This window comes from Leuresthes tenuis, unplaced genomic scaffold, assembly GCF_036924035.1.
Source record: "Leuresthes tenuis unplaced genomic scaffold, fLeuTen1.0.hap1 SCAF_10, whole genome shotgun sequence".
In the NCBI taxonomy this organism is placed as follows: Eukaryota; Metazoa; Chordata; class Actinopteri; order Atheriniformes; family Atherinopsidae; genus Leuresthes; species Leuresthes tenuis.
In genome coordinates, this window is record NW_027325364.1 from 3385094 (window position 1) to 3406934 (window position 21841).

Genomic DNA, 21841 nt, shown 5'->3' on the forward strand with positions numbered 1-21841 from the left:
AAGAAAACCCAGACTTCTTGCTGAATCTGACTGCACAATAGCTCTTCTGTGTTTGTGTTTGTCAAACAAGCTTTGGCCACTGAATCAAGTGTCTGAGAAACCTACCGAGCAACTGTTGTGCATTACGTCATTACCAACCAATCAGAGCAGTCTGGGCTTGTTGTGAAGGAACGGGTCACAAGATGTAAGATGCAACATGAGAAAAAGGCTGATTTCCAGCATTAAAACACTTTAACCTGTTCTGGCATGTGAGCTCTTTAAGAAGAAGCCTCTTCTTCAAGCAGAGCTTAAATGAAGCACAGATGTTACGTGCAAAACCCGTAGAACATGGAACTAATTAGCATTTATTCAGTGCATGAGAAAGGATAACTTACCCCAAAGAAGGGAAACAAATAAAGAGGTCAACATCATCCGAGTTTCTTTTTATTGTTCAATGCATGGCCACACACATATACTGGTTTTCCTCTGCACTGTGCATGATGGGACAGTCACTATGGAGATGGTGGAGTAGATGGGATACATTTTAGGAGTTTACAGAGGTCCAAACACAATCCACATTCCTCAGGGAAAGTCAGCGGATCCCTCTGGTCTCTAACCGCTAGCTACAACATGAAAGCCAATCAGCCTCTTCTACCTGCTCCCTCTAATGAGACGTTTATTAAAGAGATTCTGGGTTACAGGCTTCTTCTTTTCAGTTTCAGAACCGACTTGGTCAGTGGATCAACGCACGACAACAATCCCTTCCCTTTCCCCTACACATTCTTGCATATATCATTCAGATTCAGCTTAGAAAAAGCAAAATAAACGACATCATTTGGGTACAAAAATAAAATCAAAATTAAAATCTTTAAACAGGGCAACGCCTGTGTTTTTTTTTTCTTTTACTTTTCTTCTCTCAGACAGAAAAAGCACAATACATAAGTCACTGGTCACAAAAGTACACCGCAAATAAAGAAAAACAAACCAAATAAAATTTAAAAAGCCACATGTGAAAGAAACCCCTCCCGGAGAAGTATGCGCCCCTTTCCTCCACCCCTCTTCCAAGCCTAAGACCTACGACACACCGGCTTTGTTTTTGAGCGATGGAGGCCTCGGTGTCGGGTCGTCAGCGCCTTCTCCGGCTTAAAGTTGTCACTATACACCCGTTACCTTGTCAGACTCCTGCATTCTTGACCCTGTTTCTCAGTAGACTGATGGGGAGGAGGGAACAGAAATCTAAACCACTGCTCTAAATATCTATATGACTTCTTCTGAGAGTGAATGTGTTTGTGTTCTCTCAACACTTATGAACTCGTTTGCTAACATATACAGTGTATTCCTGGTTAGATGTGAACCAGGGGCACTTTAAATTGTGTAGCATCATCTCACCATTTCCTCACCCGACCACTAGGGGCCACTCTTTATGTTTAGGATTGGGAGGTGGGAGATCTGCTGGTTCTTATCGCGGTGTTTCGCTCGCGTCTCTCTTTTTTTTTTTTTCCTCCACTGTATTTACTTGTCCAGCACTCTAAGCTTTAACTCTTCCATCCAGCTTTCTTTTGAGTTGTTTGTTGCCTTTGGAGACGCAGATACACACAGAGCAAAAGAGTGGGAGAGAGAGAGGGAGCGAGTGTTGTGATCGATCAGCTGTTCGCAGCACCGACAGCTGCCCCCCTTTTCGCTTTCAGCCGATCTCTTTCCACTGACGGTAGAACTCAACGATGTTCTTCAGCTCCATGCCGGCCGAACCCGCCGCCTGGACCGCAGACTGCCAGAGAATGTAAAATGTCATTTATTTATTCAGCCCTTTACAACAATCCATTTCGGTACCAAAGTGCTTTACATCAGATAATAAATAAAGAAAAGAATAAAGTACAAAACAATAAAATAACAGTAAACGCAATCAAATAAAATACAGCAAAATTCAATAAGATAATATAAAAGAGTCACCATACTACTGGGTATTAAAAGCCATCTGAAATAAATAGGATTTTAGCCCTGATTTAAAGAGGCCCAGGTCAGAAATAAGATTCATCTCTGGGGGGGGGGGGGGGGGGGGGGGGGAGAGAGCTTATTCCAGAGCCTGGGGGCACCCCAGGGCTTGTATTTGGACCTGAACACTTCCAGAAAAAGTTGATTTGTTGACCTCAGAGCTCCACCAGGGTTACGGACAGTTAAAAGCTCAGATAAATACGATGGGGTGAGGCCGTTAAGAGCTTTAAAAACAAACTTTAAAAGTTTTAAATCAATTCTATAAAAGGACAGGAAGCCAGTGAAGGGAGTTAAGAACAGGAGTGATGTGCACAGGTCTGTTAGTGTTGGTTAAAGACGGGCAGCAGCAGCATTTTGCACCAGTTGAAGGCGACTGAGAGAAGGAGACATTCAGATAAATAAAAGCTTCAGGACGTTAAAGCGCTGAGGTCAGCGGGCCTCATCGGGAGCAGCTGGAACCTTAAGGGGACACCGCCTGCACTTACAGATCAGCCCGACGTTTGGAGGCAACAGTATGTTCAACACCAAAGTGAAACAGTGCCTTAAATTAAACCCTTAAACTTTAAGCCCTTTTGTTTGAGACACTTTGAAGCAGATTCGAAGAGTTTTAAATTTTCTGAAATGTGACAAAAACTTAAAAAGGTAATATCTTAATTCCTTTACATCCTTATTTAAACAGATGCATACAAATAAACTGACATAACTCCTTGTATCTAAACGAAGGACATTTTAAATTAGATGCAGCAACACTTGCCAGAGGCAGCAGTGCATGAGGAATCTGTGACGTCACCAAACGGGCTCCGGAGGAGCTGGGAAAACCACCTCTGGGTTATTTCAGCAGAATAACACCAGACCTGGTTCAGACTCAGCACAGCGACACGCACGGTTTAGCCCTTTGAGTTCCAGTTAGATGTTAACCGGCCATTTAATTAGACCACCGTGCGTGACTCGGTAAACATGCACGGAAGGGAAACCTGGTTATTGACCAGCGCATGTCTGATGCTGTGGACAGAAAACTTCAAGGCGTCCTACTGCTTCTGACTTTGTATGCTGGAGATCAGCAAGTTCAGCAGAATTCAGCTGACATGTCGTGTTAATGGGCTGTTTTACCGTCAGTTTCTGTATAAAACGCATTTAAAAGTCTTATTAACGCGCTAATATGTGCACGTCTTCATCCACTGTTCTCACAGGCCTTCACTTCTTTTACTAAATCATACAACATTACTTTGAAGTGCATCTCTGAAGAGAAACAAACGCTGTGAGTGACTCTGAAAAGCTCAATCTGTTGGTCGAGGCTGAAGCTTCAGTGAGAGACTGACCTTCATGGCTGCCGACTGAGTGCAAAGCTCCTCCACCTCATGGGCCGTTAGAATGGTCACCATGCCGGCTGTGTCTTCGTCTCCGTTGCTCTGGGAGACGGTGAGCTGACGACAACTATCAACCATTTTATGAAGATGCCTGGAACAAGGAGGAGGAGGGCAGCGAGATTAGAAATCACATCGTTTCAGGGAGCCTGTGAAATAAATGGAAAGAAGCAAAGCTTACCAGGCTTCAACATCCTGCCGTTTTAGTTTATCTCTTTCAAAACTGCGACCCGACTCCTTCTGGCAGCGAATGTACCTACAGAGGGATGAACAACACCAAGATTTAAGAAACAGGATTTACTGAGGGACAACAGGCAGCTCGACTGGCTGAGCTGGAAGAACCCCGGGGCCTTTGTGATGTTGGGCTGCCTTCAGCTGTCTGTGGATCGTTCCGTCTTCAGACAATGAAAGGTGAATATTTCACTTCAGAAAGCTGTGGTTTGCTTCCTCAGAACATCTCTGAGTCTGTCAGTGCAGTGAAGTGCAGACCTGCTCCTGTCTTCAGTCACAGCATCAATGAGCACCAGGAAGAGACAGAAGGCGCGTTTTCACTCTTCCTCTGTGGGTTTTACAGCTGATCACGTTAAGATCATGAGCTGTTCCAAAACCTCCTCCAGTTTTTCACAGTTTGCTGTTCCTGCAATGACCTGTTTTTAAGATTTTTTTATCTCTAATCTGGATCTTTCTATTCTTGAACTTGAAAGTTTTGCAGAACGGTGAAATCTTTGGATGGTTTTCCTCCGGAGTCTTCTTCACTTGGCTGCTTTTCTTACAGCTGAAATCCTCCTGTTGACAATCTCTGGACAGATTTTAATGGGCTCATTTTTGTCTTTGACATACTTTGATCTTTTTTAGTTGTATTTATATGTTTCCATTTTACGGCCATTTGCAAACAGAATGTTTCACTGCTGAAACTCGTCTTTTTCACGCTGTCCAGCTGAACGTCATTTTTCGTACGGAGTGAGTCATCTCACTTCCTGCCTATCTCTGCTTAGAGATGCATGAGTGTTACGGTAAATAATAGCGGGAGATGACCTGTAGAAACAGTGAAACGGCTGCGGCTGAATTATCATCCTCTCATCCAAAAGTGTCCAGGGTCTGGGAGCATTTCACCCTCAACACGCAGAAAAATAGATTACCTGCAGGTTTTATAAAGCCGACCTCATGTCTGTGAGCATGAACATGTGAAGAGGAAGCAGGTTGGAGCTCTGGGAGACGCAGACTCACCATAGTAAGATATTTAGCTTGTTAGTGTAGCCTGTTAGCTATAAATAAGCGGAGTTGTCTTGGATTTTAACATTAAAGTGCAACATTAAAACTGTATCATTCAGCTTCAGTCCAAAGTTACAACCAGGCTGTATTCTTTTTCACTTTTTGGTATTAATTTGACTGTTGGTGCATTACAGCCGCACTCTTCTTAGCATTTTCAGTTCATGTTAATGTAAAAAGTCAAGATGAAATATGGCTTGAATGTATCCTTTTTCAGTTTTGGATTCTTTTAATTAGCAATTAACCGATTAGTCGATTAATCGTTTCAATAATGGATGACGAGTCGACTATCAAAGTAGTCGTTAGTTGCAGGCCTAAACTCTTTACCTCCTGCACACTGTGTATTATTCCATGTGTTTGAAAAGTGCCATGTCAATAAAGTTAAATCAACTCCAGATTTCTTTTAACTGGCTCATCTGATGGAGAAATAGTGAAATATTGCTTCTAAAACCCTGAACACACTCTAATTCCAGCTTCCATTCTGCACCCGAAGCCCATGTGGATGATAAGATGCTCGGTTAGGTTTTGGAAAACGGATAAAACTCAAAGACAGGAACTGAACTCACCTGTTGCCTTTGCGAAACTCTGACTCCAGAAAGCGGATGCTGTCTCTTGCACCGGCGTTTTCCTTCTTTAACCTGTCGAGTCCATCAATCACTGAAACGCAAATGGAGTTCAGATTAGGAGCCAAAGAAAACCGCGGCTTCAGATTTCACTTTGTTGGATTTCTCACGAATCAGCTGCCTGAACACAGACTTCATATATTACTAGAACGGGATTGAATTTCTGTGATTGTGATGGTGGAATGTGCAAACCTGTGCGTGGGATGATGATGATGAAGCAGCCGCTGGCAGCCAGCTGCCGGATCAGGTTCAGATGCTGACAGAGCGCAGCGGTGTCTGGCACCAGGTAGGGAGACATGGACGACTGCGCTTTAGGTTGCTGAAGGCTGCCCTCAAGCTGCGACACCTCCAACTGCAGGGAGGAGACGGCAAAACATGTGGGATCAATCCAACAGAAATGTGGATTTTAATACAATCCGCCCATCTAAGAATAAGTGAGAGTTACATTGTTGTTATAAATTACGTTAATCCCGGCAAACACACCTCACAAGACTAAAAATGAATGAGATAATCTGTTCAGAGTTTCTCTCTATACAACACAATGAGCAGTTATTTCACACTGCTTGAATAATGTTGAGGTCCGGGCTCTGGGGAGGATTCATCCCTCCATAAGACCTGTTGCCACTGATTTTCAGTCCACTTCTTGTGTCATTTGGCACAGCTCAGCCTTTTCTCCCTGTTTCCCTTCCTTAAGAACGGCTTCTTGACAGCCACCCTTCCATGGAGCCCATTTCTGATGAGGCTTGGGCCAACAGTAGATGGATCAGCTGAAGGTCCAGATGCATCTCTCAGGTCCTGTCAGGTCACAGCTGGATTTTTTCTTCTTTCTTAAGGACATCACTTTCAGATCCTGTTCATCTGCTGTAGATAGTTTTTTAGGCCTGACACGTCTTCTTTTGTCCTCCACTTGTCCAGTTTCCTCAGATGTTTCAAGGACACACTGCACACCATGCTGAGATATGCCAAGTTTTCAGCTAATAGCTCTTTGGGAATCACCTTGTTGCTGCAGAAATCCTATTTTCTGTCTGTCAAACTGTGTTTTCTTTGCTGTTTTTCATAGATGCAGCTAAAGAAATGGGAACAAATGATGTGTCTTTGTGACAGGCTGCTGGTAACAAAGTGCCTAAAGATCCAATTTAAAATGGCTTCTTTGCTAAGTTGTCTGTTCTGTGTCGACACAACACTGGTTCATCCCTTGAGTTAGGAGCCTTTTTTCTGCCTGAATGGTTCAAAGGTCAGAGTTAAGTGACTGAATTAATTAAGTCACATGAAACACATTAATCTGAAAATGGTCTGGACTGAAAATGAGTGAAAGACCTTCAAAAGACTAAAGAGAGCTGTAATGTTGGGTCTATGCTCAAATATTTTGGATTAATTGGACAGAGCGATGATAAAAACCTGCAGTCGAAGCTGGGCCATGTCCCTCATCAAGCGATTTCGTCGAGCCTCCTCTTCAGCCTGAACAAATAATGACCAACAAAGGAAGGTCAACATCAGCAAAGCATCACTTCCTTTAGTTACTAATGAGTAAGCTGATGTGGTCGCCCTGCAGGTCTTCTGCTCTGGTGTCACTCACCATTCTGAACTGGGCCTTGGCCTGCTGCACCAGATTATCCTGCTCAGACTGGCTGATGCTGGTGAAGATGCCCGCCTCCGGGTTGAAATGCAAAACGTTGCCTTGGAGATTTGTTAAGAAGTGGCCAAAACTGCGAATGCAGCTCACCCGCACCACGCACTGGAAGAAATGAACAGAGGCCGTGTTTCAGTGCCTTTAAATGCAAATTAAATCAGATTTTACATAGTTTAAGTACTCAGTCGTGTTATATTCGTGGTTAATTCTTGCTTGTTGACTCAACAGAAGCATCCTCCTCGCTGCATACTTGCGGGTTGTGTTTGTCAAATGGCAGCTTTTACATATTTTAACACTACAGATGGTGAAGTACTTCATGATTTATCAGCAAAGGCACAACCAGAGACGGCAGAAACATTTATCCTGGCTTTTCCTTCGCTGTATCTGCAGGCTGATCATTTTTAATGATTAAATTAGTCTATAATTAACAGGAATAAATAAATAACAGGTTAATATTTCCACCCCACAGTTTTCATTTGACTGTAGGAAAAAACGAAGGAAAACACACACTGCATGTCTTTTTGTCATTGATTCAGGTCCTCATCCAGGTTATCCTGCAAGTTTTTTCCACAAAGAACAATATTTCCTTCAGATAGTGTAAAGGTAAAAATAATAAATGTTCATTTCTCTGACTGTATGCTGCTGGAAGCCTGGAAAAAGTTACCCAGCTCGATAAGCTGTTTATCTGCACTATAAAGTCATTCCATAGTTTTTAATCTCCTAAACATTTGGAAAACCTCCCTCGTGCATGTCTGAGAGTGCATACCTCCTGCAGGGTACTGAGGGAGAGGTTGCGGCGAGAGAAATCGAGGCGGCGGTGAGCTACGTTGAGAGCCGGCAGGTGTCGTAGAGCCAGATCCTCAGGCAGCAGCAGAGTCTGAACCAAACCTGGCTGCTCGCACTCATTTAGCATCTCTGTCACCTCCGCACTCAGACCCAGATCTGCAGCACACACACACAGACGAATGAATAAAGCAGCGTGGAGTCAGAGCAGCTGCGGGGCGTGGGAACAGGAATATTAGCAGTCTGTGAGGGTACAGAAAGACATCCGATCACGGCAGAAAGAACCGACATCAAAAGAGCTGATATGAAAAATTACACCATTGACACATGATTTACTCATTTATTCTTTTAATAAGGTAACTCTAGGAATTTATTCAAGCTTTATAGCTCATTCTCTCACAGCTGCACCAGGGTCATGCTTCAGAGTCCCCACAAACAGCTGATAAGCGCTCGTTTCAGCGCAGGAAATGCTTTGCATGCTTCTCCGGTGGGATGTGCTGTCGGCTATGTTTGGAGTTATTAAAACTGGTTGAATCGCATGTTAAAAACACCACAGAAGCACAGCCGTGCACTGACAGTAGCATCGTCACACAAAGGCACAAATAAGGTCTCATTTGGGGAAAGTTTTGTGTTAAACTGCAGCAAACAGAAAACTTGAGAAACTCTTTTTTTCCCTTTCAATCAACTGGATAAATGCAGCCTAAACGCACCAAACCTGAGGCTAAATGTATGAAGCTGAAGGTTTGAGAGCTCTGGTGTGCAGGCATTAAGAGAGAACTGATGTGTTAACTTGCACTCTGGCAGCTTTGCTCTCTTCACTCATTTGTGCAGCAACACTGTTGATTTTTCTATCGTAAAAATAACTTAATTTCGTGGAGAACAAGTGCAAATGCCCCGTTTTATGGAGGTTCACACTGAGCCTGATGAAGAAAGGTCACCAGGTGAGTTGATGACTCCTTTTCTCTGGCTGGGGTTCATGGCTGTGCTGGAACAACTCCTGAGAGAAAGCCTGAATGTGTTAAATCCAAATCAGCATTTATTCTGTGCATGATTCTAAGGCCTCTTAGTGCGGTTGTGCTCTTGAACGGTGTGTTTTATATCTACTTTAATGTAAATATGCAGTCCCTGGTGGTAGTTTGGTTGGAGAGATAAGTCGGTTTTCTTTAGGTGGGATCATGGGAATTTATATATATATATATCTTTAATCTTAACTCTGCTGAATCAGATCTTAAAAATAAGAAGATAACTTTCAGAAACAAGTTATCTATGAGATACTAATGTGAGGAATAAGAATAAAAAGACAATCTTTGGCTCTTAAAGTCTAAAAGTATCTACAAGAGCAACATTAGTGGACACAGCGGGGATAAAGAGTCAGACCCGGTTAACTGCTGTGACAGCTTTAAATCTCTCTGCAGCTGCAGTCCAGCAGTAACTCACCAGCCTCCAGCATCTTGCTGCCATCTGGTAGCAGGTTGAGCAGCACAGACAGACGGTTCCACAGACTCTGAGAACTCTGCAGAGGAAGACGTTGATCACAGGCAGTGAAAAACACAGCAAAGTCTGCAGAGTTTCACATGAAAGGCAGATAAATCCAACACCTCACCTGTGCACACATGAGGATGATATCTGTGTTCGTCCTGAGCCAATCAACAAAGACCTTCACCACCTGGATTAACCCCTGATTGGTCAGGATGTCCAGCTTCTCTAAGAGGGTTTTTTCACTATGTACAGATTGAGTGCTGTGATGACTTTCCTCTGAATCCGAGTCCAGGTCTGGAAAATGTAGATAAAAGATCGTTTTAGACCAGCCGAGCCAGAAAAACTGTTCAAATGACATTACATGTGATGCATTACCGTTGTCATTGGTTCCATTGGCAGTACCGGGGTTCATGTCACATGGCGAGTCTCCAGCAGGAGGGGGGGTTTCTTGGGAGGGGGGAGCGGATGTGTCAGTGGGGGTGGGAATGGCTTGAGGCCTCAGCAGCATGTTGCTGAATGTCGGCGCCAGGCGAAAGCAGCGCTTGGCCTGGAAGAGCTGAGAGGACATGGCTTGGAGGTTACTGCTGATGCTGGAGTCAGTCGGTATGAGGGGGCCATTTGTGGTTGGTGGGGTCTCACTGTCCCTCTCTCCTCCTTCATCTTTCGGCTGCTCTTCATATTCCTCTTCTCCCTGGTGCTCCCGGGCCTGACCCTCCAAGCTTTCAGAGTTTTCCGTGTCCTCTATGTCCTCCAGGTCTGAGCGAGACTCTTGGCTGTTCATGTCAGAGTCTGTCTCCACATCGAACGCTGTCCCTCCTTCCTCCTCTTCCTCCTCTGAGCCACTCCCCCAGCTGCCCTCCTCACCCAGGGGGTCTCTTTTCGTCTCCTTCTTGACAGACGAAGGGTTAAGCGGCGCTCCGATCGGGGTCCCGCCAGTTGAATCCGCACGGCCCCTCCTTTCTTCATCGTCGTCCTCATCTTCCTCGCTCTCGAACCCCTCGCTCAGATCGCTTTCATCCTCTCCTCGGCCATCTTTGCGAGCACAGCGGCGGCGGCGGAGTCGAGAAAGGCGGGTGTACTTCTTCTTCTGTCTCTGTTTGTCCTCATCCACCTTGCGATGATCTTCCTCGCTGCTATGCTTTTTGCTGCCAACCCCCTCGCAGCCATCCTCTTCCTTGTCTTCTTCCTGCTCCAGCGAACCGTTCTGCAGAGGTCTTTCATTCGAGTGATCTGTCGGTGGAGCTGACAAATCCTTAATTTCGAGGTCATCTGCATAAGAAAAGGAAGATTCATCATCGGCTCTACTTTCATTCAGATTATCAAAGATGCATCAACATATTTTACCAGCAAATAAATCCTCCCAAAAAGGTTAGCCCTGAAGGAGCATTTCAGATAGGATTAATAAAGCTTTTCAGCCGACGTCCAGTCAAGGCAGAATCATTCTCCCAAATGATTCTGATACTCAAATCTTCAAAGAACGCTGACAACCGCAGTAAACTGTTAGTGAGACCTTTCTGCATTGTGTATGCAGAGAGGGATTTCCTTACCTGGAGCATCAGCGTGAAGGGGGGGCACCTGGCTCTCCCCTTCCTCCAGTTCAGCCTGCAGCCGGATGTTGACATGGTTCACAAGGTGGGAGAACAGAGCCAGAGTAAAAGCTATGGATGCACTGTACTGCTTTGATCCTGAAAGAAAACAACGATCCACCAGCATTTGTCAGGATGTTGTCATGAACTATTCAGCATTTTCATGTCCAAGAGTTCTGTTCAATCTGGATGAAATGACACCAAGTGAAATCTTTTTGTGAAGCATCATTCTGATAAAGAGCTCACAACAACACTTTACCCCCAGACAGCTGGGATCAGCCTCTGCATTTATGGCATTTCTGACATCATCGCATTAGGCTGGGCGGCTAACGATGCTTTTTAAATACAGTTATTAATGCTTTACAATTACTTTAAAGACAAAACTTCACTGAAAACAAGTTTATCTTTGAAATTCATGTCTTCAGAATTCCCAGATTTAAATTTTGGGTGCAGTTAGAAGAATGAGAAGAGTGAAGACAGCCTGCACGCCGACAGCTGCTCGCTCTTCTCAGTCGTGGCACGGTCTGCTGTGTGGTGCTTCGTAGACACACATGTACCTGTTGTAGCTTTCTGTTGCCTTCTGAGGACGGTGTCTAAAATATGTGGAGCAACTCTGATGTAAAATGTTCACTTCTGTGTTGCAGCTATCAATCAGAACCAAATACATTTGATGAATCAATGTAGAGCTCCAGAAACAGACACCAACCTCCCCTCTTAAGGCTGTGAACCACCATGAGACATGTGACCACCATCTTGAAGATGAGGTTGTCAGGAAGTACAGGGCAGGAGCTGTCAGGGTGCTGCTGCTCCTCCTCTTCCTCGCTGGGGCAGTGGTGAGCGCCTCCATGTGTTGGAGGGGGAAGGTAGAACAGCACCAGGTTGAAGTCCTCTAACACCGACTGGCAGAGTGATGTCAGCTCCGTCTCCATTAAACTGCAGTGAAAATGCATTTTTAATATATATTGCACTGATGTTGCTCGATAACAGTGTTTGTTAGAACTTCACTTTCATGCCAGATTGTGTGGACTTTATCATGAATCATCAGGACTTTTAATCACTTTATAAAAGCAAATATGTATAAAGGTTAGACACCACAGAGACATTCTTCCCTTGAATGCATAACAAAGGATGTTTATCTGGTGTAAAGAGTTTGTAAAACAGTGGAGGAACAGGAAGGCAGGCGTTGGGCAGCTCACACACTGACCTGTTCTTGGGCTGCAGCAGGCTCTGGAGGTACATGAAGCTCACCAGGAGGCGCTTTATGTCTTTGGATCTGCAGATGAGGTCATAACGAATTGACATTATAAATTACAATAGTTAAAACTTTGCATAAAACTTGGGCACAATAAAAACGTTTGTGCTTTAACTTTTGAAGCAAACTGTGGTAAAATGCTCACAGAGTCAGATTTTTATCAGGAAAAACACTGCTGCACGGCATTATATTTGAATGTGCATCCCATAAAACCGCAGATACAGATGGCGTGCTCGTGTAAATAAAACAAAAGCATCATTGTTCTCTTTCCAGGTGGCAAATAAGTACGTTAATCGGAATTGCTCCGTACTTCCAGAGGCCTCCTGAAGTGCTTGTTTTTCATTGACATTCCTTCTTAAATTTTATTTCAAATGGCTCACGTTACTCTTGTTTCTTCAACCGTCTAATTTAGCCGCAGGGATCATCGTTCATGATCTGCAGAGAGGTGCAGCGTTTTCCCCACCAGCGGGTGGAGCACCTTTGTGATCATCGGTTAAGTGAAGCCCCAGTAGATTTAAAAAAAGAAAAAGCTCCGGGATGCAACAAGACTAACGGCAACATATTTAAAGGGGAACTCCGATATTTTTAAACCCAGACCTTATTTCTGGCATGAAATACGTTCATCTACTCACTGAGAACAGTTTGGTGAAAGTCTGCGTCCTTCGGAAGATATTTAGATAACTGGAGATCCATATAACGGAGTGAACGGGGCTTAGAGGATGCAGCCTCTAAATAAGGCATTATCTGTCTTTATTTCACCAATACTTTAAGAAGAATGAATGAATGAACGTGTGCTATAGCTCTGTTAGCTCATAGCTGCTGCTATGTGGCTACTTGCAGCTATAGGAGAGCTAACGGAGGGATTTCTACACAGGCACTCTACTGGGACCACTTCATCCACACGCCCCCCTGCAGCACAGTTTATTCACTCCGGTAAGAACGTCCATCTTACTCAAAGTCGTCGTTCACGTTGTCAAAATCTGATAAATATCCTGCCATGTTGCACAAAACTATCAGCAGCAAACTCTGTGTGAAGTTAGCCGACTGTCACAGAGCACGGAGTGAATAAACTGTGCTGCAGGGGGGCGTGTGGATGAAGTGGTCCCAGTAGAGTGCCTGTGTAGAAATCCCTCTGTTAGCTCTCCTAAAGCTGCAAGTAGCCACATAGCAGCAGCTATGAGCTAACAGAGCTATAGCACACGTTCATTCATTCATTCTTCTTAAAGTATTGGTGAAATAAAGACAGATAATGCCTTATTTAGATAGTTAGAGGCTGTATTTCTATGCCCTTCTCTTTCCCGTTATATGGATCTTGAGGAATCTAAATTTCTTCCGAAGGACGCCGACTTTCACCAAACTGTTCTCGGTGAGTAGATGAACGTATTTCATTCATATTTTTTTTTACGGTCTAGGTTTAAAAATTCCAGAGTTCCCCTTTAGTCAGATTTTAAACCAAGCTAATAAAGGTTCAACCTAAATGAATCAACACATTACTGGCTGTAACACAATGTTCCATGAATGCTCCCCACCTTTGACGAGATGGAGACAGCTTCTTCATTTCCTGCTTCTTCACTTGATGGTACATCTTGGCAGCTTTGTCAAACAGGCGCTTCAGGTTGCCATAGGCGCCCTCAAACGGGGCATCTGATTGGATGCTAAGCACATGATAAATATCTGTTTAGACTTTAAACTTCACCAGAACGTGGTTTGTAACTGCATATTGACATTCTTTACCAGCGTAGGTAGTAGTATGTTGCTTCAACGTTGTAGAATTTGCTCCCAGCCAGTGTGCCCAGTTGGTTAAAAGGCATTCCTGCAGAATTGTGGTTGAAAAACAATGAATAACAGTGTTTTTTGTTTTGTTTTAAATCATTCATTCATTTAAGTAGATTTGTGAAATAAACATATAATACAAAATAAAGCACGAAGCAGGGTTCATTTCCCAAATTGACTCTTTACTGACAGGAATGAACGCGTGCTTTGCTAACCATCTGCAGAGAGTATAGTTTAGGAGACACCCGAACAATTTGTTATCAAATTATCAGTCAGAGACCAGCACCGTCCTTCAGCCTTTGGGCATTACTGCAGCTTGAGCTGATATAACTCTGGACCACTGTGGTCCTCAACCACACCAAACAAACGTTTGTTTCGGGGGATTACGGACGGGGAAATGACCTCCACTTCAAAGGAATGTGGTGTGACCTGTGGTTACAGTTCTGGCTCTTTCTTTTCTCTCATGTTGAAGGATGTTTCTCCTAATGTAAAACACCTGCTGCACTGTTAACATTTTGGTTGTTGTGACGGTAGAAACAACAAAGCACTGCTTCAAGCCTCCCGTCACACGGTCCAAGACGACCACAGAAAGAACAGAGTTTAATCCACTCACCGACGTGCGGCATGACAGAAAGGGCCTGATGGTAAAACCTCTCTGCCAGCTGCTCAGCCTCCACTCCAGCAAGTTCATTTTGGTAACGGGCTGCAGAGAAAACACCAGGAAGCATTAAAAAAAAAGTATGAAAATCAACCAAATATCCCAGAATAAACACAACTGCTTTCAGAAATTGTTCTTAAACACAAACTCAGAAGATTTCCACTGTTTAAACTGAAGGTTTCAGGCGATAATGAGCAGTCCTCCTCATATATGTGGAAGCCCACCACACAGCCTGCTCCCAGTTATTCAACAGATTTTCCCACACTGAACGACACGCACAAGCTGTCTTACACCTCTTCGAACCTGGCACAGACGATTAATCAGATATTATTACCCAGATCTCCGAGGTAGACCAGACAGCGATGGCAGGCCATCTGCGCCCACTCCATCTCCTTGGGGGTGGCCGACACCGGTTTCTTTCGGCCTGTTGGGAAAAATCACTCAATGTTTTATTTCATCTATTCATCTAAACATTTCAAGCTTTTAGCTCACGCACTTACACAACCTGGAGTGTTCAGACTTCATAATACTGTGGATCTGTACCCATTCCACAAGAAAAACACATAGAAATGGTAAAGTTTATGAGTGTGTATCGCAGCACCTTCTTAAACTTAAAGTAGGAAAAGCACAGATGCTCTCTTTAACAGCTTAGTTTCATTCAAGTGTGCACAACACTCCTGAAACAGATTCAGCTGCAAAGAAGTCAGCAAACACTTGCCCTACTGACCGAAAGGTACCGGTTCATTAAGTCCCAGGGACTTCAAAGACCTAAATAACACTTCAGATTTCCATTTTTATGTTTTCACTGTGTTAAGGGAAAGATATGGCTAATTACACAGCAGGGAAATCAGCATATTAGCACCTTCCAATCAGGGTTATGTGGAGGTTTGGATGCTTTTATTTGTACTGTGACACAATCAGAAAGAGACCCTCCCAAGTCCTTCCCAAAGCCAAACTGCAGCCATTAATAACCCAGCTGTATCTGGATCCGAGTTCTTTCAGGACTGACCGATGAGCGGATCTGTGACGTGGGTCCAGTCGATGCAGTCCTGCAGCTCCAGCTGGTAATGTGACTGGATGTAGAGCAGCAGGTGTTGGTAGAAGCCCACGCCGGCGATCAGGTGTGTTCTGTAGGCACACTCCAGCGCGCTGCGACTGTGAATGTGCTGCAGAGAAAGAAAGACGAGAGAAAAGAGGCCAGGATTGAGATCAGTTCAGAAAAAAAGCCAAAAGTGTCTGAGAAAACAGACTTTTAGCCACTCTGAGCCACCTAAACAAGTTGGACACTGCAATGAAATGTCATCACAAAAAGCTTAAATAGCAAATGAGTCGTTTCTGCGTAGTTTAAGTCTTAAAGTGTAACATTCTGACTCTTTCTGCTGGGTTTCTGGTGCCCATGCACTCCCACCCTTTGGTTCTTCTGCTCACCAGCAGACTGAGACGCTGAGCAGGTAACATACAGCGTGGTTTTATTTCTGAAAACAAGTCTGTGAAAGATGAGAATAAAGCAAACCGGTAAAGCTGTGAGCTGGACAATAAAACTCACAGATGAAGTATTCCTTTCTTAACCATTAACATTAGCATTTATTAACTAATCTAATTCAGCTATGACAAGAGCAGACTTGCTTGCTTGTTTTCCCATGTTGATAAATTAGGACAAAGTACTAAAAGTGCCATTTTTAGGCATCTGATTTCCAGTAAGGCCACCAATTCAATCACAGCAGAGTTGACCTTTAAGCAGAGGCCGTGGAGTGAGGCTAGCAAACAGAAGATAAAGTGGTGGCTTCACTCATTCAGAGAGGTATCTTTGCTTCTGATCTTACCTTCTTGTTTGTCTTGATAACCTGGATGACCTCATAGTAAACTTTCCGCCAGAGCAGTTCCTCGGCCTTGCGGCCGTAGTCAACAGGGTGGAGAAACATCAGTTTCACACAAAGCTCCCTCAGCCTGAAAACACAGAAAAAGGCACGCATACATTAAGGCGGGTCAGCGGTTTGACGAGCGGACCAATGGGTGAGGCTACTTCCACCATGAGGGTGAGACAAACAAAACTCCCACCTTCTGACAACCTCAGCTTCAACATCTTTAGCTTTGTTTGTTCAGCAGCCAGAATAAGACCAGGCTTACAAAGAGTAAGAAATCCCACTGTTCACAACACAAGACTGAATATAAATTCACTTTCCAGTCTATTAGCGTAGCTACACTTATCCAAAATAACAGGCTGAACACACACATCTTTGTAAAGTTCAGTTCAACAGCACCACAAAAGGCAGCCAATGAAAAACACAACTGAGGCCCTTTTTAAAAATATCTGAACAAAAACTTGACATCGCAGCTTCCTAAAAGGAAGGACGTATGGATTGTTTGATTAGACTCAGAGCTGTGCACTTTAATTCTGGGTTAGTGGGTGGGTTTAACTGGATTATAGCTACAGTTGGGTTCTGCTCCTTATCTGAGGGTAATTATCCTTGGATATATGGCGGTGAATGAATGGAATCACTGGCACAAAGCATGTCATACCCCGGTACGATAGGTGGCGCTGTCCCCATTTCAGCTATCGCTAATAGAGCCACTTCCTGTTGACGTCTTCACCGCCAACAACAACAAACTCAGGCATTCAGAAAGATGGCGAACGCAGAGCGAGATGAAGCTGCGTCCCTCTCCATCTGTGATGAGCTGGTTATGGCACAGACGATGCCCAACGGCGCATTCTCCATCGCGTTGTTTCTTTCTTTCTGACGACAGCAACAGGAATATCGTCTCCTTCCACTTCTGGGTGACGATCGCGGGAAAAAATCTGGAGCATGTGCAGAACGCTCGATCCGATCCACTGTCGTCTACGTGCACGTTCAGTGTGTTTGGATCGAGGTCTTAATTCGATCCGATCCCTGTCAGATTAAGGCGTCTACATGAGCTGAATAACTCAGTCTTATTGTAATTTGGCCATTAATCCGATCCGATGGCGCTCATGTAACCGCGCTGACTGACTATGAAAATGTGATAATCTCGATTAAGCTATTTTTTCATGACGGTGTTCTTAGTCTTTTTCACAATGATGCTCTCATTTTATCCTGTGTTATAAATCCTGTAGATCTGTGTGCTTTAAGCTTCCCTTTAAGCTGAAACTAACTCGCTGCCAGACTCTGACATGCTGCAGAGATGAGGAAAAAGGTCAAAAAACAAATGTAAAAGGTGTTTGGAAACTCTGTCGTTTCAGAACCAGAGGGATAAAAGCAACAAGTATGTTTAATACAAGATATTCTTCAAGTTAATGAGAAATCCTGTTGCAGTATCAACCAAAAATGATGATTTTTGTCACAATCCAGCAGCCTTAAAGTTCAAATGTGTAATATTTAGACCAATCTATAGGCAGAACTGTTCAGAACTCTTTATTTGTGCTGAATGTAAGAACTGCTTATAATACTAGATATCTGGGGCCTTTTCACGTTTTTCACAGTTAAATAACATGGTAGGAAACACAAAATATGAGGACCTCCTCACAGGCTCCACAAAAACATGACGGGCATGTTTTTTAATCTTCACTTTAATAACAGAGCAGGTAAATAAAATGGATGTAATCCCTACTCGTGGCCCAGTTTCACAGAAACTAGATCTGAAACACTTTGGTGCATGAGTAAAATGTTTGTCCTTTCCTTCCGTGACTCAAGCAGCCTGAGTCAGCTGATCCAGGCCTTATTCACGAAACTTTCTGACCTCACTTCAATCGTACAGCAATTGACCGGATTATTCTAACGCAGGCTGAATTTCTCATTTATCTCGCAGGGAGAAAAATTCAGTACCAAAATCATCCTGCACTGCAACAACTGGACAATTAGAAATTAACCAAGACATCAACTGTCAATTCAGCCTCATTTTCTGACATCTGCAGAATTCTATGAGAGGAAACTGATAAACCGATAATGAAAATAACAGCCACCTGCAGAACCAATATCATTAGGTGTCTCACCTGGGATGCCAAGGTGTGTCGTCTCCATGTGGAGCACAAAATGAAAACAGCTCATTGGGAATCTGATAACTGATCAATAGAGCTGCTCTCAGAGGTACACACCGTTGTCCATGTGTGTGTGTTGCAGTCTACGTTGAAACATGCAGTTCGGGGTAACAATTATTTATCAACGCTGAACACCAGCTATTTTTTTCTTTCAAGTTCATGTTTAATGCAGAAATGACAAAGGTAATCCTATTGATCACCTCGGTGTATATATATATACATATACATGGTTTACCACCATATATATGTGAAAGATAAGCTCCAAAGATTCAGTTACATGGAAGTAGAAGTTATAGTGTGCAAACTTATAAAAATATGCAATTATTTAACTACTAAAACGGCAGCAGATTCTGATGTAAATCTTAAATACTACAGTTCTGCATCAATACAACTGTTTAAGGTGTGCCTTAAGCTATCTACTACCATAGTTTGTGTTTTTTATTTAGCTTAAGCACCAGATAGAACAGTAAAAGTGGATGAAATTGAATCTCAATGCAACAAACAGACTGGATTGGCGGCTCTGATGCACTATTACCACTCAGATTCCTGCAAAGGTAAACTAAGCTTTTGGACTGAGCAGATGTACTTTGTGTGAGTTTAAAGGTTATAAACCCAGAGAAGGACAAGGTAAAGTGTGCAATGTCTGCATTTTCACAAGCTGGTGTCATGACTGATGTTGATCCCCAACAGAGTCTGAAACCTCTTCTTTGCCCAGTTATTAAACCAAACCTTGTTCTCTCTTTTTTTCCTTTTACAAACTGAGTCATATAGAAAAAAAACAAACATGGCACACATTCAACTTCACATTCTCTTTTACGTGACAAAACTCAGAGAATGAGATATAATTGTCTCTGCAGACCCGCATCATCATGTCCCCTTTTCATTTGATTTACTTCTAACTTCCTCTTGTTGATGTTAATCTTTCTGTACACTGTGTCCTGTACAGTAACCGTCTTCTTTACACGAAACACTGATTTAAATTTTGTTTTCTCACCCAGCAGATGTTCAATTTTTTTTCTTTTTTCTAATGATAGTGCCAAATCAAAGGCAGCAGATATGGATAAGAGCTTCGCACATTTGGACCGGCTCTGTAAGCTGAGTGCATGACAGGCACTCCGCAGGTGTGGCCAGGAAATACAAGTTCCCAGAGATGCTCCAGGGTGCAGCCAATCCCAATTCAAAAGGCAGCATGCTAAAGACTCATTATATACGTATATATACTTAGATAACACAAAGATTGCATGTGGCCAGTAAGATCGCAGTGAGAGTGCAATCTCGATTCTGAGAGAAATGAACGTACTTGTTGCGAAGGCTAATGTTCTCCGGCTTGAAGACCTCTCTGTAGGATGACTTGCTGCCGATGATGACATCCAACTTGTGCACAGACTCCACCACGGCCCTGAGTGGAAAACAGGAAAATGATAACCATAATAACGACAGGAGCTCGCAGTTTGTAACACAACGATTACAAAGCGTAATGCTGTAGGCTATAATGCTATAAACTGCAACCCTTTCTGTTTCACTTCTCTGTAACAAAGACAGGGAATGACATATGCAGCACACAAATATAAGCTACAATTACTCCACAAATATTAGTCAAACGTAGCTGCTGTCACAGTAGCTATGTTGCGAAACATACAGTGGCGGTAGTTAATCAACTGTAGAATAATCAGGCGGACTCTTTTGTAGTAGCAAACACTGATTGGCTAACGCTAAGCTAGCCTGCACAATAACGTTCAATTAGCACCTTGGTTAGCTTGGCAGCAACGGCCTCGTTAACATACCTGTAAAGCCGCTTAATGAGAAGGACTTTCGCCTCTGGCTCGCTGTCCTGTCCCGGTCCACTCATATTAGCAACAAGCCAGATGTATGATCGCACACTCCAGCGTTTAGTTACCGTTTCATTCGACCCACCCGACACACTGTTGTCACGGCTACTCGGGTTTGTTCCCCGGCAGTGACAACCGTGTTGATAGCCAGCTAGCGCTAGCTATCAAGATAACGTTAGCTTTTCTTCTGTTCCCTCCGAGTCTCTTTCGTTTCTTGTGTCTTTTGGCAAAACCCCCTCCACCCATCCGTTATGAAAATCGGGTAGAAGGGGGTGCCAGGTAATTTACACTCTTCCTGGTCAGCTAAAACGCTCTGGTATACCTCTTGTGTTGTTCACTGTTCCGGCCATTGCTACGAAGGCGGCCATTACTCCTAACAGGCACTGACCGCCTGATTATCGCGAGAGTCAAAACACACTCACGAGATTACAAAAGGGTTGCCAGATAAGCTAATAACCCACATAAAAAAAAATCGGACACATATTTCACGATCCTTTAATTTAACCAAGAAAATTAAGTTAAAAAATTCTATGTTGTCGGTATATTTATCAAATTCGATCAAATATTTCTGTAGAGGAATTTCTTTTAGAACTGGCATTTTGTTGAATGCTATATTTTATGGTATACTGTAATGAAATAGCTATGTGTTGGTTGAATAATTAGGCTGACAGAAGTCTTGTAATAGAGGCAAAAAAGTCCCAAATCTCAGAACTGACCACTTTACATAACACACGAACGACTAGTTTTAAGAGCATACAGTATCTACATGTTTCATTCATTTTAAGAGAGTCAGTGCCTCCTACTGACAGGACAGGTCTTTCATTACTTTTACTATTATTATTAGTGTTGCTATGCTCAGACTCATAGGAGTCGTGCTTGTTTCCTGCCGTTTCTATAGCGACAGAGAGAAATTTACATTTTACTTTTTTTTTTCCAGCTTGAGAACTACCATGCGTGGCGTGTGAGCGTGAGACTTGAGAGCCCTCCTTATTGGAACAGTGTGGGCATTTACAGAATAGCTTTATCTCATTTTTGGGACTTTAGATAATTTCCCAGTCTGGTCTGGACAGAATAAACCTGAACGGAAATCTATTCAGTCAGAAAGTACGTGTGCACGGCCTTTGATGAGTCTTTTCTGACTTCATGCCATCTAAACCAGACATGAAAAAGGTTTCTTTCTCAGACTGATTAAATCCATGCAAATAACTTTGTAGCTGTGTCAGTAAAACCACTTATATCTGCTTTCAAATTTAGCGCCCAACTGTGTTGTTGTAGTACCCCCTTCTTGCCAATAGGGGTCTACACAACTCATATACTTTTTGTCTGCAGAAAGCAGTTTTCTTTGATGGGAGATGCATTTTTTTAAGTCATGGGTTTGTTTGATTCAGTCTTAATGTATACCTGTAATTATGTCAATGATAAATACACACTTTCATATTGTTATCTGTAAATATTTTCATCCATCCATTCACCTATTTTCTATACCTGCTTAATTAAAGTCATCTGTGCAGGGCTGGAACTTATCCCAGCTGTCACTGTTAGTTTAATTGCAAGGATAATTAAGAATGGTTTGTGAGCTGATGGGATAATTAAGTATTTGATGGTGAAGTGT

At 43.2% G+C, this 21841-nt stretch overlaps 1 protein-coding gene across 1 annotated transcript; it reads right to left on the minus strand.

The window, feature by feature from the left end:
• Positions 1-405: 405 nt before the first annotated feature.
• Positions 406-20616, minus strand: smg5 (SMG5 nonsense mediated mRNA decay factor). Its single transcript, XM_072393580.1, has 22 exons — positions 20185-20616; positions 19701-19799; positions 16212-16335; positions 15398-15554; positions 14723-14812; positions 14344-14433; positions 13692-13770; positions 13487-13612; positions 11910-11978; positions 11412-11638; positions 10667-10804; positions 9495-10388; positions 9244-9413; positions 9078-9153; positions 7624-7799; positions 6804-6962; positions 6626-6685; positions 5420-5579; positions 5171-5261; positions 3517-3591; positions 3291-3429; positions 406-1747 (listed from the first exon to the last, which is right to left on the minus strand). Exons 1-22 carry the CDS (start codon positions 20247-20249, stop codon positions 1664-1666), a joined length of 3348 nt encoding a protein of 1115 aa, XP_072249681.1. The 5' UTR covers positions 20250-20616; the 3' UTR covers positions 406-1663.
• Between the last annotated feature and the right edge of the window lie 1225 nt (positions 20617-21841).